Source organism: Amblyomma mixtum, chromosome 4 (genome assembly GCF_055824585.1).
Source record: "Amblyomma mixtum isolate Tamu chromosome 4, ASM5582458v1, whole genome shotgun sequence".
In the NCBI taxonomy this organism is placed as follows: domain Eukaryota; kingdom Metazoa; phylum Arthropoda; class Arachnida; order Ixodida; family Ixodidae; genus Amblyomma; species Amblyomma mixtum.
This window is the reverse complement of record NC_143015.1, coordinates 33,865,638-33,882,365: the sequence shown is the minus strand read 5'-3', so window position 1 is coordinate 33,882,365 and position 16,728 is coordinate 33,865,638. Positions and strand designations below refer to the sequence as shown.

At 47.0% G+C, this 16,728-nt stretch overlaps 1 protein-coding gene across 1 annotated transcript in view; it reads right to left on the bottom strand.

Annotated features, from left to right (window-relative positions):
• Positions 1 to 3,848: 3,848 nt before the first annotated feature.
• The window catches only part of LOC149346093 (uncharacterized), an 80,701-nt gene continuing 67,821 nt past the window's right edge, over positions 3,849 to 16,728 (bottom strand). The window contains exons 3-4 of the mRNA XM_089541250.1: positions 4,403 to 4,589; positions 3,849 to 3,925 (exon numbers count right to left, since the gene is read on the bottom strand). Coding sequence (XP_089397376.1) covers positions 3,849 to 3,925; positions 4,403 to 4,589 — 264 coding nt within the window. The remainder of the gene's footprint in view (positions 3,926 to 4,402; positions 4,590 to 16,728) is intronic.

The following is a 16,728-nucleotide window of genomic DNA, read 5'->3' as shown; positions in this document are numbered from 1 at the left end:
GGCCACCTCGGAATGTTTCAGGGCCTCGAAAAATGATATTTCCGGTCTTTTGTTCTCTTTCCAGACGTAAAAGGTCTGGTATGAGAACCGTAACGGTCACGAAAGAAGAACTAAGTCTTAAATGTCTCCGTCCGTCTTAATGAGCGCCATGAAGATATCTGCGTCGCCATTCATGAGAGCAAAAATCGCTGAATCCCTGTCTCTGTACTTCTTAAACCGAAAAGATGCGTTTAGAGCTACAAGTGCCTCTCCTATTCCTTTAGACTCTGTGAACGCACAGCTCACATGCAGCGAACTTGCGCGTGCTTGTCGAGGCGCACAGGCGAATACGATGCGCTGTCCTGCGAACGCAGCCGCAAACGTCTTGCCTCGGCTGCTGTCCAGAAAGCCGTACATCTTGGACAACGCCGTCGCTCCATTCAATAGCAAGCAGACCTCTCCTGGCTTCTATGACAGAGCACTGATGCTGTCATATCGAAAGCCTAGCGTGGACAACACGGCGTTTCTAGGTTTTGACTTTGTGTCACCAACTGTTAACTCGATCCAGTCGGTAAGGTACACCCAAAAGGGATGCTTCCAGATGCGCTTAGCATATGCAGCCTGCCTTTCAAGAGAACTTAACAAATTAATTACTGTCCGCACGTTTTTATACGAGTTTTCCCGAAGCATCTTGTAAAAGGAAGGACTTGGAAAAGTCCATAGCATTGTCGTCTTCGGGACAACTCCTGATAAAGCGTGCTGGATATCTTTCTGGTGGTTACCGCAGGCTAGAAATACCAGTCTGTCGTGAAATAGCATCCAGTATTGCATCGAGGTTGAAAAATGTTCCGCCTTCCCTCTGAGCCATGATGGCGGTCTTACACCGGATGCAGGTCCCCACTGCTAGCAAAGAGAATATGATGCGAAGAAGGGCACATCCAGTGAACATCGTTGAGCGGCAAAAGGTGCTAGCTGGAAAAAGCACTTTTCAGTCCCTGAGGGGCTCAGTCATGATATCTGCGCTCGAACGAAGAGAACAGCAGCCATTTCCCCGTCATCACAACGATGCGTACACCGACACGCGCTACTGAACTCAAAATGCCTGTATTATTGCTTTGGGTGCAGTTAATATGCACCGCATCCATTCTGAAAAAAAAAACAGTGAATTGTGAAATGCAATTCATGCAGCTCTGACAGGTAGGCGCACAAAAAGACCGGAAAACAGAAGAAACGGCATCAATGATTGGGGAAAAAAAGCGCGTGCAAGGAGACCTTGTTTTGTGTGGGCTCAGCTGACAAGAAAAGAAACCGTTGAATGAATTGCAACGAACTGGCTCTCAATTTTTATATTGGCTTATAAATTCCCAGTGTTCACAAGTGCGAATCGATGCGGTTGGAGGTACTAGAGTCGCTTGGCGCAATGCATGCCCTTTCAAATGTAGCTTTGCAGCGCAGAGTGGATCGATAGCGGGCGTCGTACGTGCCTTTCAAAGCACCATCAATTCTTGTGTTTGTTATCTGTCATAACATTGTTTTGAATGGTCTTCGTATACTCTGAAAACATCGAATTAAAGAGAAAAAGTTCTCGGCACGAAAAGTGTCACCCACGTGGAAGGAATTAGCCGCAGTATGCGCCAACCTATAATTATAAGTTTTTGTGGCATTGAACCGAAACTCTCACGTGGACGTCACCTTTTCACTAACTGACGGCAGGAACTCGATGACAATGAAGAAGTGGTTAAATACTCAGCGCTATATGTTTTTACAGAACTGTTCCAAAGTGCCATCGCTGACATCGCTGTTTCTTACGCGACGTAGCTGCCGCTAAGCCATCTGAATTGCATGCTACGCCTCTGGAAGCAAAGTTACCGGCTTTAATAATGTATGCCGGGAAATGCTTGTCATTGCATGCTGACGAATCTGGAGCTTTGGAGGCTTCAAATCAATCCGTCCGCTAATTGTATAATTGCGAAACAACTATTTCGATGGGTAAACCCCAAGCAAAATCTTGGAGTGTTTGGGAGTTCGCGAACGTGTTTCGGTATTTGTAGGTTTACGACGTGCCAAATTATGCATATTTTTAGCGCAACCAGGAGAGGAACCCAAAGAACGACAGGCAAACAGAAGTACACTATCTACATCACTGTGATCTTGAAAGAAACGAGCAACGTCAGTGGAATTCTTTACCAGGAAGAGGTCTTTTACATCGAGGACATTCAAAACATTTAAAATGAGTTTACTAACACAGTGCTGCCACGAGCCACCTTCATTCACAATGGTGCAAAACGGAGTATCCAGTTTATGCGCCTTAACGGTAAAGAAACGACATGGCAGGCATTTTAGCGACAGTTGTGCTGAAATGCTCCATAAAGAAGTTCGTCTGAAGACTGAAGGAAGCAGTTCTCCGTTGCGAAGAACCGCTGTACATAGAGCAAAACAGAGCACGCAAATTTACCTAGAAATGCTGTCCCATGTCCATCATGAGAGGTTGTTTCGGTGTGAATATGGAAGAATGCTGTCGACAAAAATTTTCGGAACATTCGCTCAACTCCCTCTCAGCAAAGCTATCCCTTCGGCATAAGTGGAAGGCTGCCTGGTAGATTCCTCAAGATGGCGCTTCCCGGTCGAAACAGCAGTACTGTTCTCTTAATGCTACCGCTAGAACACACCGGCGCGACGGTGCAAACAGTTATTCTTCCCTACAATGCATTGACCATAGTTCAGTGGGAAAGCCACTCACTATTTCTTAGCTTACAAGGTATGATCAGTCAGAGAGAGAGCACTTTTCTTGTACTACCTAAACTCACAGGCTGTGGTGAAGAAACTGTAGGCGGCACTTAAGCTCCGCTTTAGCCCACGGAACAAAACAGTGGGCTGGCCTGGAAAACAAAGAACACTGATGTACTCTCTCTAACACTGGCTGCTAAGCGCCAAGCAGAAGAAATCTGTTGTCTCATGATTTCCTTTCTAACAAACACCAGCCGGCCTAAAATGCAGCACAGAAATTAAAATCTAAATATCTACGTTGATTCAGGCGTACAAACCACGATTTCTATACGCTGCCCAAGACAACCGCTCGACCAAAACCTCGCGCGAGGTTCATCCAATTATCTGCCACTATACAATGCAATAGCAATATCCCATTGGCTAACCAGTCACGTGATTTCGGTCTAATAAAACTCCTCGGGTTGCTGCTTAAAAGTGTTAACTGGCTCTTCACCTCATTGTCCGACACAAATCTGGCCCCCTTGAGCTGTTTCTTTTTTCAATTTTCCGAAGGCGTGGAAATCGAAAAGTGACAGGTCCGGGCTTTGGGGTGGTTGGTGCAGCGTTTCCCCACTTGAATTTTGCCAGTTTTGAGTTAACCCCCATCAGTGATGTGGAGACGGCCATTGTCGTAGAGCAAGATGACCCCATACGTCAATTTTCCACGTCGCTTGTTCTTGATTGCGACACGCAGCAGATCCAGCATTCCACAATATCAGAAACGATTGATAGTCTCTCCAGGTCTAGCAAATTTGATCAGTAATGGCCCTTGACATTCGAAAAAAAATGTCAAAGCACCTTTCTTGCAGACAGAGACGTCAGCCTTTGTCATCTTTGTGGACAGTGAATTCGAATGTTACTACTGTAAGCTTTGCCGTCGTGCGTCACGCTCCTATGATTTGTCCACAGCCACAATTGCAGACAAGTCGTCTCCCTCATTGTGATACCGGATTAATTGGGTCAAGGAAACGCGTAACCTTGGGCATCTGGGCATCTATTGCGCACACAACAGCCGATAAGCGATATGGTCATGAGTTATGGTGTGAACCGAACCTGGACTTTTTCTCCGTTCTTGTCTAATCAGATTAGCTATATCTTAGCAGCTAAGCTGGGGGTGACTGCAAGATGGCTTTGGCTCGATCTTGGATCGTCCTTGCAATCTTCATGTCCTTCTTTGAACCTGTGGCATCTTCACGTGTGTTTCCGATGTGCGCGCACCTTTTATCGCCTTATCTGGCGATCCTTCATAGCTTTGAGCTATCGCTATGTACACGTGCTCCTTCCTATCTTCCGGCCACTCGGCTGCTTATAAATACGTCCTACACTTTTGAATAAACGTTCATTCTTCTGGTTCTACTGGTTGTGCGGCTGCTTCCTTGGTTCGGCGTTCTGCGGGCACGCTATGGATATGCAACAGTGGCGACGAGGATGAACGCTGCCCATGCAGTGAAAGTCGACATTGAACAGGAACCCACAGAGAACCGAGAAACCAAGGCCAGCATGGCTCACCACCTTCCGGACTTCGAAGAAGGCAAAGATAAGTGGCAACCGTACCTTGTTAAAGTGGAAGCATACTTCGAAGCGAATGCGATTGAAGACGGGTCTAGTTCAAGTGACACTCGCTCGCGTAACGCGTATGGAATGGGTCTGGCCTTACAGAACTTGGGTACGGCGCCTTCCTTCAGGTGCAAGCTGGCTGGAGGACCCTTGATAAGCCCCAGTTCCTCGGAGAACACGTCGTGGTAGTCATGGAATATGTTGTTCACGCTGGCTTCGCTTGCTTCTTTTGTTGACACGGAGTCCTCGACAAACCGAACCACTGGAACGCCTGCGCTGTTCAGCTGCTGGATTAAATCACGACCACAGAGGCTTGGTCCCGCACAGTCCAACACAGTCAGCGCACACTTTACTGTCGCCCCTTTATGGCAAACCTGGAGCGCAAGCTCCCCAACTATGGGAAGGCGTCCTGTGTAGGACGATAAATTCAGGCTGGACGGTTTGAGTTTCGGCCATTGCTCGCGATGCTTATCGTACAGCTGACGCGGAATGACACAAACGGGCGACCCAGTATCGACTTCCATGCTAAGCTGCACGCCTCCCCAGGTAAATGTTCGGCGGATCGGTGGTTCCAGACAGTTTTTTCGTTGAGATACCAAAGTCCAAATGTGGGCGGCATCGTGTTCCTCTTCTACTGGGGTTTCCGTCCCTGAAAGGGCGTTAGTTTGCGCCGTCCTTGCCGTGCATTGTCCCCGAGCGCCGTGGCTTCGACATTTCCTTGCGAGGTGACCACGTCGTCCACAGCGGTAACAACGGGCGTTAGACCAGGAGCAACCTGCGCCATTATGCTTTGTACTACCACACCTTGCGCATTCTTGATGCTCAGCAGCCCTCCTCTCATCTGGCCGAATTCCCGTCTGATACGCCCGTACTTTTAACACGGGTGTTGTTGTACCGGGTGTCGTTGTCGGTCTAAACATGCGTTCCACGCCACTATCCGCAGCCTCAGCTGCAAGGACCATCGTCTCAGCGTCTTGAAGCGTTAAGTCCTGCTTTGCCAGTAGCTGCTTCTGTAGGGCACTTGACCGTATACCACACACAATGCGATCTCGTAGCATGCAATCCAAAGCACTGCCAAAATTGTAATTGTCAGCTATTCGGCGAATCTCTTCCAGGAATTCATTAATCGGCTCTCCCTCCGCTTGACAACGACTGAAGAACTTGAAGCTTTCGGTGATTTCGTGTCTCTTCGGACTGTAGTGCTCACTTAGTACTTCGACGACTTCTGCATACGTCAACGCATTTGGTTTGCGCGGGGCAACCTTTCCTTCCAGCACTTGAATCGTATGCGTATTTAACGCGGCAACCAGCAACGCTCTTTTCTTAGACCCGTCTTCAATCGCATTCGCTTCGAAGTATGCTTCCACTTTAACAAGGTACGGTTGCCACTTATCTTTGCCTTCTTCGAAGTCCGGAAGGTGGTGAGCCATGCTGGCCTTGGTTTCTCGGTTCTCTGTGGGTTCCTGTCCAATGTCGACTTTCACTGCATGGGCAGCGTTCATCCTCGTCGCCACTGTTGCATATCCATAGCGTGCCCGCAGAACGCCGAACCAAGGAAGCAGCCGCACAACCAGTAGAACCAGAAGAATGAACGTTTATTCAAAAGTGTAGGACGTATTTATAAGCAGCCGAGTGGCCGGAAGATAGGAAGGAGCACGTGTACATAGCGATAGCTCAAAGCTATGAAGGATCGCCAGATAAGGCGATAAAAGGTGCGCGCACATCGGAAACACACGTGAAGATGCCACAGGTTCAAAGAAGGACATGAAGATTGCAAGGACGATCCAAGATCGAGCCAAAGCCATCTTGCAGTCACCCCCAGCTTAGCTGCTAAGATATAGCTAATCTGATTAGACAAGAACGGAGAAAAAGTCCAGGTTCGGTTCACACCATAACTCATGACCATATTGCTTATCGGCTGTTGTGTGCGCAATAGATGCCCAGATGCCCAAGGTTACGCGTTTCCTTGACCCAATTAATCCGGTATCACAACGAGGGAGACGACTTGTCTGCAATTGTGGCTGTGGACAAATCATAGGAGCGTGACGCACGACGGCAAAGCTTACAGTAGTAACATTCGAATTCACTGTCCACAAAGATGACAAAGGCTGACGTTTCTGTCTGCAAGAAAGGTGCTTTGACATTTTTTTTCGAATGTCAGGGGCCATTACTGATCAAATTTGCTAGACCTGGAGAGACTATCAATCGTTTCTGATATTGTGGAATGCTGGATCTGCTGCGTGTCGCAATCAAGAACAAGCGACGTGGAAAATTGACGTATGGGGTCATCTTGCTCTACGACAATGGCCGTCTCCACATCACTGATGGGGGTTAACTCAAAACTGGCAAACTTCAAGTGGGGAAACGCTGCACCAACCACCCCAAAGTCCGGACCTGTCACTTTTCGATTTCCACGTCTTCGGAAAATTGAAAAAAGAAACAGCTCAAGGGGGCCAGATTTGTGTCGGACAATGAAGTGAAGAGCCAGTTAACACTTTTAAGCAGCAACCCGAGGAGTTTTATTAGACCGAAATCACGTGACTGGTTAGCCAATGGGATATTGCTATTGCATTGTATAGTGGCAGATAATTGGATGAACCTCGCGCGACGTTTTGGTCGAGCGGTTGTCTTGGGCAGCGTATAGAAATCGTGGTTTGTACGCCTGAATCAACGTAGATATTTAGATTTTAATTTCTGTGCTGCATTTTAGGCCGGCTGGTGTTTGTTAGAAAGGAAATCATGAGACAACAGATTTCTTCTGCTTGGCGCTTAGCAGCCAGTGTTAGAGAGAGTACATCAGTGTTCTTTGTTTTCCAGGCCAGCCCACTGTTTTGTTCCGTGGGCTAAAGCGGAGCTTAAGTGCCGCCTACAGTTTCTTCACCACAGCCTGTCAGTTTAGGTAGTACAAGAAAAGTGCTCTCTCTCTGACTGATCATACCTTGTAAGCTAAGAAATAGTGAGTGGCTTTCCCACTGAACTATGGTCAATGCATTGTAGGGAAGAATAACTGTTTGCACCGTCGCGCCGGTGTGTTCTAGCGGTAGCATTAAGAGAACAGTACTGCTGTTTCGACCGGGAAGCGCTATCTTGAGGAATCTACCAGGCAGCCTTCCACTTATGCCGAAGGGATAGCTTTGCTGAGAGGGAGTTGAGCGAATGTTCCGAAAATTTTTGTCGACAGCATTCTTCCATATTCACACCGAAACAACCTCTCATGATGGACATGGGACAGCATTTCTAGGTAAATTTGCGTGCTCTGTTTTGCTCTATGTACAGCGGTTCTTCGCAACGGAGAACTGCTTCCTTCAGTCTTCAGACGAACTTCTTTATGGAGCATTTCAGCACAACTGTCGCTAAAATGCCTGCCATGTCATTTCTTTACCGTTAAGGCGCATAAACTGGATACTCCGTTTTGCACCATTGTGAATGAAGGTGGCTCGTGGCAGCACTGTGTTAGTAAACTCATTTTAAATGTTTTGAATGTCCTCGATGTAAAAGACCCCTTCCTGGTAAAGAATTCCACTGACGTTGCTCGTTTATTTCAAGATCACAGTGATGTAGACAGTGTACTTCTGTTTGCCTGTCGTTCTTTGGGTTCCTCTCCTGGTTGCGCTAAAAATATGCATAATTTGGCACGTCTTAAACCTACAAATACCGAAAGACGTTCGCGAACTCCCAAACACTCCAAGATTTTGCTTGGGGTTTACCCATCGAAATAGTTGTTTCGCAATTATACAATTAGCGGACGGATTGATTTGAAGCCTCCAAAGCTCCAGATTCGTCAGCATGCAATGACAAGCATTTCCCGGCATACATTATTAAAGCCGGTAACTTTGCTTCCAGAGGCGTAGCATGCAATTCAGATGGCTTAGCGGCAGCTACGTCGCGTAAGAAACAGCGATGTCAGCGATGGCACTTTGGAACAGTTCTGTAAAAACATATAGCGCTGAGTATTTAACCACTTCTTCATTGTCATCGAGTTCCTGCCGTCAGTTAGTGAAAAGGTGACGTCCACGTGACAGTTTCGGTTCAATGCCACAAAAACTTATAATTATAGGTTGGCGCATACTGCGGCTAATTTCTTCCACGTGGGTGACACTTTTCGTGCCGAGAACTTTTTCTCTTTAATTCGATGTTTTCAGAGTATACGAAGACCATTCAAAACAATGTTATGACAGATAACAAACACAAGAATTGATGGTGCTTTGAAAGGCACGTACGACGCCCGCTATCGATCCACTCTGCGCTGGAAAGCTACATTTGAAAGGGCATGCATTGCGCCAAGCGACTCTAGTACCTCCAACCGCATCGATTCGCACTTGTGAACACTGGGAATTTATAAGCCAATATAAAAATTGAGAGCCAGTTCGTTGCAATTCATTCAACGGTTTCTTTTCTTGTCAGCTGAGCCCACACAAAACAAGGTCTCCTTGCACGCGCTTTTTTTCCCTAATCATTGATGTCGTTTCTTCTGTTTTCCGGTCTTTTTGTGCGCCTACCTGTCAGAGCTGCATGAATTGCATTTCGCAATTCATTGTTTTTTTTTCAGAATGGATGCGGTGCATATTAACTGCACCCAAAGCAATAATACAGGCATTTTGAGTTCAGTAGCGCGTGTCGGTGGGCGCATCGTTGTGATGACGGGGAAATGGCTGCTGTTCTCTTCGTTCGAGCGCAGATATCATGACTGAGCCCCTCAGGGACTGAAAAGTGCTTTTTCCAGCTAGCACCTTTTGCCGCTCAACGATGTTCACTGGATGTGCCCTTCTTCGCATCATATTCTCTTTGCTAGCAGCGGGGACCTGCATCCGGTGTAAGACCGCCATCATGGCTCGGAGGGAAGATTGAACATTGTTCAACCTCGATGCAATACTGGATGCTATTTCACGACAGACTGGTATTTCTAGCCTGCGGTAACGACCAGAAAGATATCCAGCACGCTTTATCAGGAGTTGTCCCGAAGACGACAATGCTATGGACTTTTCCAAGTCCTTCCTTTTACAAGATGCTTCGGGAAAACTCGTATAAAAACGTGCGGACAGTAATTAATTTGTTAAGTTCTCTTGAAAGGCAGGCTGCATATGCTAAGCGCATCTGGAAGCATCCCTTTTGGGTGTACCTTACCGACTGGATCGAGTTAACAGTTGGTGACACAAAGTCAAAACCTAGAAACGCCGTGTTGTCCACGCTAGGCTTTCGATATGACAGCATCAGTGCTCTGTCATAGAAGCCAGGAGAGGTCTGCTTGCTATTGAATGGAGCGACGGCATTGTCCAAGATGTACGGCTTTCTGGACAGCAGCCGAGGCAAGACGTTTGCGGCGGCGTTCGCAGGACAGCGCATCGTATTCGCCTGTGCGCCTCGACAAGCACGCGCAAGTTCGCTGCATGTGAGCTGTGCGTTCACAGAGTCTAAAGGAATAGGAGAGGCACTTGTAGCTCTAAACGCATCTTTTCGGTTTAAGAAGTACAGAGACAGGGATTCAGCGATTTTTGCTCCCGTGAATGGCGACGCAGATATCTTCATGGCGCTCATTAAGACGGACGGAGACATTTAAGACTTCGTTCTTCTTTCGTGTCCGTTACGGTTCTCATACCAGACCTTTTACGTCTGGAAAGAGAACAAAAGACCGGAAATATCATTTTTCGAGGCCCTGAAACATTCCGAGGTGGCCTTTCTAACTCTCATCTTTGCCACGATCGCTGTGTGGCTGGTAGTGAATCTTGCTGACTACTTTTACACACATGCTTTTCGAGCGGACTCGCTTATGGACACGGCACTGTTTTTGATCGCTTCTTTCCTGTCATCTTCGTCACCATTGGAGACGAGTTGCACAGAATATAGATCGCACCCAGGCAGGCTTGCGCGTATCATAACTTTGACTGCATGGATGCTGGCCGTTATGCCAGTGTCAGTTTATTTCCGCAGTGAACTGACATCACGACTGGCTGTCGCGGTTCCGCCGAACCCCGTCGACACGCTGGAGGAACTTGAGATGGGGCTCGACAAGAAAGAAATTAAGCTCTGCATCAATGACCAGGGCTGCGGGCGCCGTGAAGTTGAAGGCAGAAGGGGATACAGCGAACACACTTGGTACGTCAAGTTGAGAGAAGCGTTCAGGCGCAAAGAGGGAGGAATCACTCTCCTTTCTGAACACCACGGCGATTGCCTCAAATGCGCAAGCAATGCGCCTGGCTTTGTGTGCATTTTATGCGGCCTGGAGTATTGTGAAGCCCAGGCAGCGGCTATACAATACGTCGAGTCCCGAGAAGCGTTGAATGTCGTTTTTGCTTCGACTCCGATCAGAAAGGACTATCCCTTCCCCAAGGCTTACGACTAACTCCTGCAGAGATTATTCGAGACAATATTGAGTCCGTACTATAACAAGTGGGATAGCTGCGATGTTGAAGCAGGAGCCATGACACACAGTGATGGTGTTGAAATATCCCAAATATTTGAATTTTCGGTGTTTCTGTACACTTTCGTGTGCTTCACGTGCGTTTCCAGTTTTATATTTACCGTCGAGTTGATTCTTGGTCATCGCACTAATAACCTGGGTTAAGACTACAGTGGAGGGGTAAACCTCGGGGCGCTCTCCAACGTTTCGAGAAAAATACTTGTCTTCGTTTCGACAAATCATCGTGACGAAAGTGTGGCAAGAACCCCGAGGCTCTCCATCCCTTCTTCACATTCAAGAAGCACCTGCCTTCTCTACCTTGAGTTAAGGCTAGAAATACATCGGGCGTTTCTCCGAAGACTTAACTCAATTTTGAAAAATGCGTTTTTCTAGTTGGATGCGCGCTTTTTTCTGCAGAGCAGTGTCAGCGTTGTAGCACATCAGACTACGAGAAGTGCTAACTAGTTGGATGGTTGAGTAATAATGAATAGTTTATAACTACTAAAGTTAGGATCTCTAATTATTCCTAGGTGTTTAGGCTGCCGTGAGATATATAAGTAATAGTTGCAATTTTTAAAAGCGGTTACCCTGGGCGCTGTGGCCGTACAAGTTTTGGCTACATCGCACCAAAATACATGCGCTTTGGAGAAGCTTGCAGGCAAAGCAACCTCTCCAGTGCACGTAACCTTCGAAATAACCAAAATTTGTTGGACCATAGCGCAGAGATAACAGCATTACTTGATATTACTTGAGGTTGGCTACACGTCTCTCAATAATTAATGAGTCTAACAGTGATTAGTTAAACGCTAACTTTTCAGTATTAGTTAACCTTGCTGCTGGTTAGCGCACCTTAGCTGTGTTCTAATTTAACACACCACTACCAGCGATGTGCCGAAAATGAGCTCTACTAACTCGAAAGCCCCATTTTAAAAATTTGTGTAAGATCTTAGGTGAAACAGCCTGTATGACGTTACATGCTGAAGAATAGGTAGTGTTAACAAATCTTTTTGGGCTAGTTGGTGCATAATTGAATTAGAGGGAAAAAATAGCGCCAAACCATGCGTACCACAAGAAAGGAAGGAGGACGAGACTCAAGCGCTACTCAAAACTGTGAGTAGGGCTTGTGTCTCGTCCTCGTTCCTTTCTTGTGGTGTGCACGGTTTGGCGCTATTTTTTCCCTGTAAGTCAAGAATGGGCAGTGTGTCATTGCAAAATGACTTGCTTTCAACATTACTCGCCACTGACTCCGTGCAAATGGTGCGTTGCAATGTCGACAGTCTGGATGTGAGTATATTGTAGCCTTCAACGCCAAAAAGAACACCAGCGCAGAGACGAAAAACCTGCGGCGGTCCCCCAGTTGTTCGAGCGCACGCGCGAGAGAGAACTAACTTCTTACTCTTCTAGTGCATGCAGTACTTCTGTCTCTTCGAATGCATGTATCAATATCATCCACAGGCATTGTGTCGCAATGCATCCGATGTCTACATCAGCAGTTCTTGTCGTACGTTGTTTTTGTCTGCGCAGTAGAAGAATCATAGCCTCATTTCGGCCTTCATTGAAGAGCGCCGCTGTATTTATGAGTGTACCCTGTTTACATGAGTGCGTATAGCGTACACTGCGCATATGAGCATGTAGGTAGTAGAGGCGTTCCGAGTAATTCTGATGGGTTTTGAGGAACACGGCCAAGAGGAGGAGTATATGCTTGACTAAATACTTAGGCTGTGGTGCTAGTTTGTGTAAGAGGAAGGAAGTGAAGACGAAAGGTACCTAATCAGATCGGTGCCAAGCTTTTTGTCTGGGCTCACTGGGACTCATAAAAGAATACAGTGTTATCCAGATAGCAACCAGGTGCAATTTAAACCGCCCGATGTTCTTAAACATGCGCAGGTAGTTTACAACACACTAGCGTTTGACACCGACTGTTGTTAAGCGCACTTTCCGCCAGTGCAGTAGTAGTAGTAGTAGTAGTAGTAGTAGTAGTAGTAGTAGTAGTAGTAGTAGTAGTAGTCGTAGTAGTAGTAGTCATAATAGTAGTAGTAGCAGTAGTCGTAGTCGTAGTCGTAGTAGCAGTAGTAGTAGCAGTAGTAATAGTAGTAGTAGTAATGGTAGTAGTAGTAGAAGTCGTAGTGGTAGTCGTAGTAGCAGTACTAGTAGCAGTAGTAATAGTAGCAGTAGTAATAGTAGTAGTAGTAGAAGTCGTAGTCATAGTAGTAGTAGTAGCAGTAGCAGTAGCAGTAGCAGGAGTAGTATTATTAGTATTATAGTAGTCGTAGTCGCAGTCGTAGTAGTAGTAGTAGTAGCAGTAGCAGTATCATTAGTAGTAGTAGTAGTAGCGGCAGTAGTAGTAGTAGTAGTAGTAGTAGTAGTAGTCGTGGTAGTAGTAGTAGTAGTAGTCCTAGTAGTAGTAGTAGTAGTAGCAGTAGTACTAGCAGTAGTAGTAGTAGTACTAATAGTAGTAGTATTAGTAGTAGTAGTAGTAGTAGCAGTAGTACTAGCAGTAGTAGTAATAGTATTAGTAGTAGTAGTAGTAGTAGTAGTAGTAGTAGTAGCAGTAGTAGCAGTAGTCGGCGTAACCGATGCGTTCGTTGCCACGGGTACTACTTGAAGGAAGGTTACCATGGAAGAACGCGGGTATATTGAGAGCGGAAACATCCGCAACAGAATCCCGGCTGTCGTAGAACCGTGGAAGGGGTAAGATCACGTCTTTCGGTACTACTTAACGCGATTTCCTTAGCATGAAACACCCACAAGCCCCTGCTACTGTCTTGCAGAAGGGTTGCCACAGGAGCCACCCGGACGGCGGTTACTGGAAATAATGGGAGTATGGCGGGAGCGGACGAATGTATAATTGCAGGGTGGTTACTGTGTGAGGAAGAGAAGGAAGTTATCGGGGAGGGAGGTAGGTACGTCAATAGCGACAAACGAGCAACCGGATGTTGGCAGCCCCGGGAACCATCCGAAGAAGGGCTACCGTTTAATGAAGCAATGTGAGGTGGGGGCGCCGGAATGTTGCACCGTCCGTTTGCGACATCTCCTAAAAGCGTGGCGCCCAAGTAGAGGCGCACGTGGAACGGTGCATTTATCGCAGCGGTAATCGAGAACGAATATATAGTAAAGGCTGGCTATGGTGCTCAATAACTATATACTATAATGCATGTCGCTCTCATATTCTTTACATAATGCATCATTAACTAAAAATACCTCGAAAGCTACCAGCTAACTTCATGTTACACAGTGGTGCTCTTCCTTGAAGATTTTGGCTGCAGATAAATACGGCCGCCGGGATTGAAATCGAAACTGCGACCTTGGGATCAGTAGCGGAACACCCAAGTCACTCGGCCACTTTATTTAAACACAAATAAATGATTCTGATAAAGATGCCCAGGGTTTGGAGCACAAGGAACAGCTGGCCTAAGTGGAGTTTCATGCTATGTGAGGCGGCTGTTGCCGGGGTTGACGAAACAAAATTAAAGAGCGACAGCAGACACTACTCAAGGATCATATAAAGACTAAAAGTTGCGGCAAAAGATACGCGTTCTTGGTTGAGGAGGTAAGGACTGGCAAAGGGAATCAGAAATGAACCCTGTAGGAGATAGGAAACGAAGAAGACGGCATACATAGAACATGTACGGTTTTATCGGATATTATACACAAAGAGTAGATGACAGGTGGGGAAAATTTCGCGCGCTTAGATGTGTGAGTATGTTGTTGTAAGGAGAAGAGAGAGAGGCATTGATTCCTGCAGTATTTTCAACTAGCATTCACTGATATGACTGCAGCTTTTCTGTATTTTCGGAGTACTGAACCGCTCCACTCACTGAATACAGCAGGTTGTCAAAGGTGTGTAATAAGAGAGTACGCTTCAATCACAGCTTGAATTGTGGAAGAGTATACTGTGCGCTGTAACCTTGTCATCAGTACACTGCTGAAAAATTCAACAGCAGGGAACCGGGAAAGGTTCTCGAAGAAAGTCCAGAGGGCGGTTCCCATTAGGGAGCACTATGGTTCACTGTGAACGGAAGGCGTCATATCTATTTCGTGGCATCGATGGTATATATCTCAAAGGAGAGCAGTGTTATAGATATATTTGTGCTGCAGTGTGCATAACCTCACTCTGGTTTATGATGGTACCTTATGGTGGCAGGAAACCTCGGGCTGTAGTATTGCGAAACGAAATGGGTACATGACAAGTACATAGCCTTGTTCATTTAAAAAAAAATGTGTGCCCTTTTTGAGGAGTGTGATATATGAGGTTAATCTGGAGCTAGGTAGAATGGTGTAATATCTTTTTCTATCTGGTGGCGTTTGCCGTGAACACGTGTGTCGTGAGATTAAATCATCATATAAAAATATAGTCAGGAATAGTTAATATATTGATTAGATAAGTAATTAGGTTTTTAGTTTTAGCGTTATATATAGGATATTGCCGCAGTACGAATCCATCCAGGACTTGCTATGTCTTGGGCATTCGGGAGGCTGGAAGACTGTCATCTTCTTCGCTCGAGCTCCCCGCTGTCTTGCACGCACAGCACGTCTAATTAAACTGTGCGCTTCAACCGTTTATCGGTGATAATATGTGCACCTACATACAGCCATTGTAATCATTGTACTTGCACTGATTAAAGATATGAACATTTTTTCCTACGCTTGCGCCCTCCTTGCTGGAACCACATAAAAGGTGTGCACTATTGGAAAAATCAATAAAGTAAATGGAGAAATTTTGGGACGCCGCTAAGGGGCCAGACGAAGAGAACGCCTTTCGGAAGTGCTCCTGCCTCGACGCCTAATTTCACCCGGCAAACATCAACACAGTAGAAAATGAAGTACTCCATCGCTTTTTATTGATCAAACGAAAACCGTGGATACCCGCTATACATCCGTAAGTCCAGATTTCGCCATTTCCTGTCCGTTTGAAAATCCAAGGCGGAGAACGCCGAGCTAAGCCTAGGCGGCGTCGGGCCGTCGGCCTGAAGGAACGTTGCTACAGCTCACGCCGCACCCGTGAGGATGGCGGACGCTTACGCGGTGGCGTCGGCCGGAGCCGCGACACCGCTAAAAGAGAATCTTCAAAGCGACGACAACGCTACCGACAACGCTACCGACCTCTCGCAGAAGAGAACAATCGACAACGGGGGATGGTTCACTGCCAAATACCAGAACTCAAGACTGATTGCCGTTCCGGAGGCCGGGACAGACGCGGCGGACAATTCAGCGCTGAGCCAACCCAAACTGCAGTGGAATTCAGTTCGGCGAGAGAAGCTACCTCCTTTGCCAAAAAACTTCAAAGTCATCCTTAGACCTAAGAATGGACTCAACATCAGCGAACTGAGCACGCATCAGATGGCCCGGGCTATAACCGAATCATGCGCAAAACCAGACATCTGCAACAAAGGCAGCTTCCTTATACGGCTGCGGAACGGATCCAACATCGCTATACTCAGTACGCCAAGCATGGAGACTGCCAGTGCTGTGAAGTGTATCTCGAGTCTACACTTTGGTGCAAACAACTATGCAGTGACGGCTTACGTGGCCGCGCCGGACAATTCGTGCAAAGGTGTCATTCATGGAGTGGACGCCGGGACCCCGCCAACTGAAGTACTATCACATCTTCAGGTACGTACCCAAGGAGTCAAAATACTTTATGCAAGAATGCTTGGCAAATCCCAAAGCGCGGTCATTACCTTCGAGGGAAAGATCGTTCCGCGCTACGTCTACTATTACGGCGGTACGATACGTTGCTCTCTCTATCGATCATGGCGGCAAGTTTGCTATACATGCTTAAAGGCCGGACATAGGGCGGACGTATGCCCGACACCTGCCGTCGTCGTCTGCTCTAAATGCACCGAGCCAGTGATCGAGGACGGACACTCCTGCGAGCACAGGTGTGTGCTATGCACGGAAGCGCATTCTACAGGGGCAAAAGAGTGCAAGGAACGCCTGAGGAAACCGAGACCACGGACGAGAAAAAGAGGAACCAGGCGGCGGAGATAACGGCGGACGCGGCCGGACCCGTAAACGCTGGTTCAGCG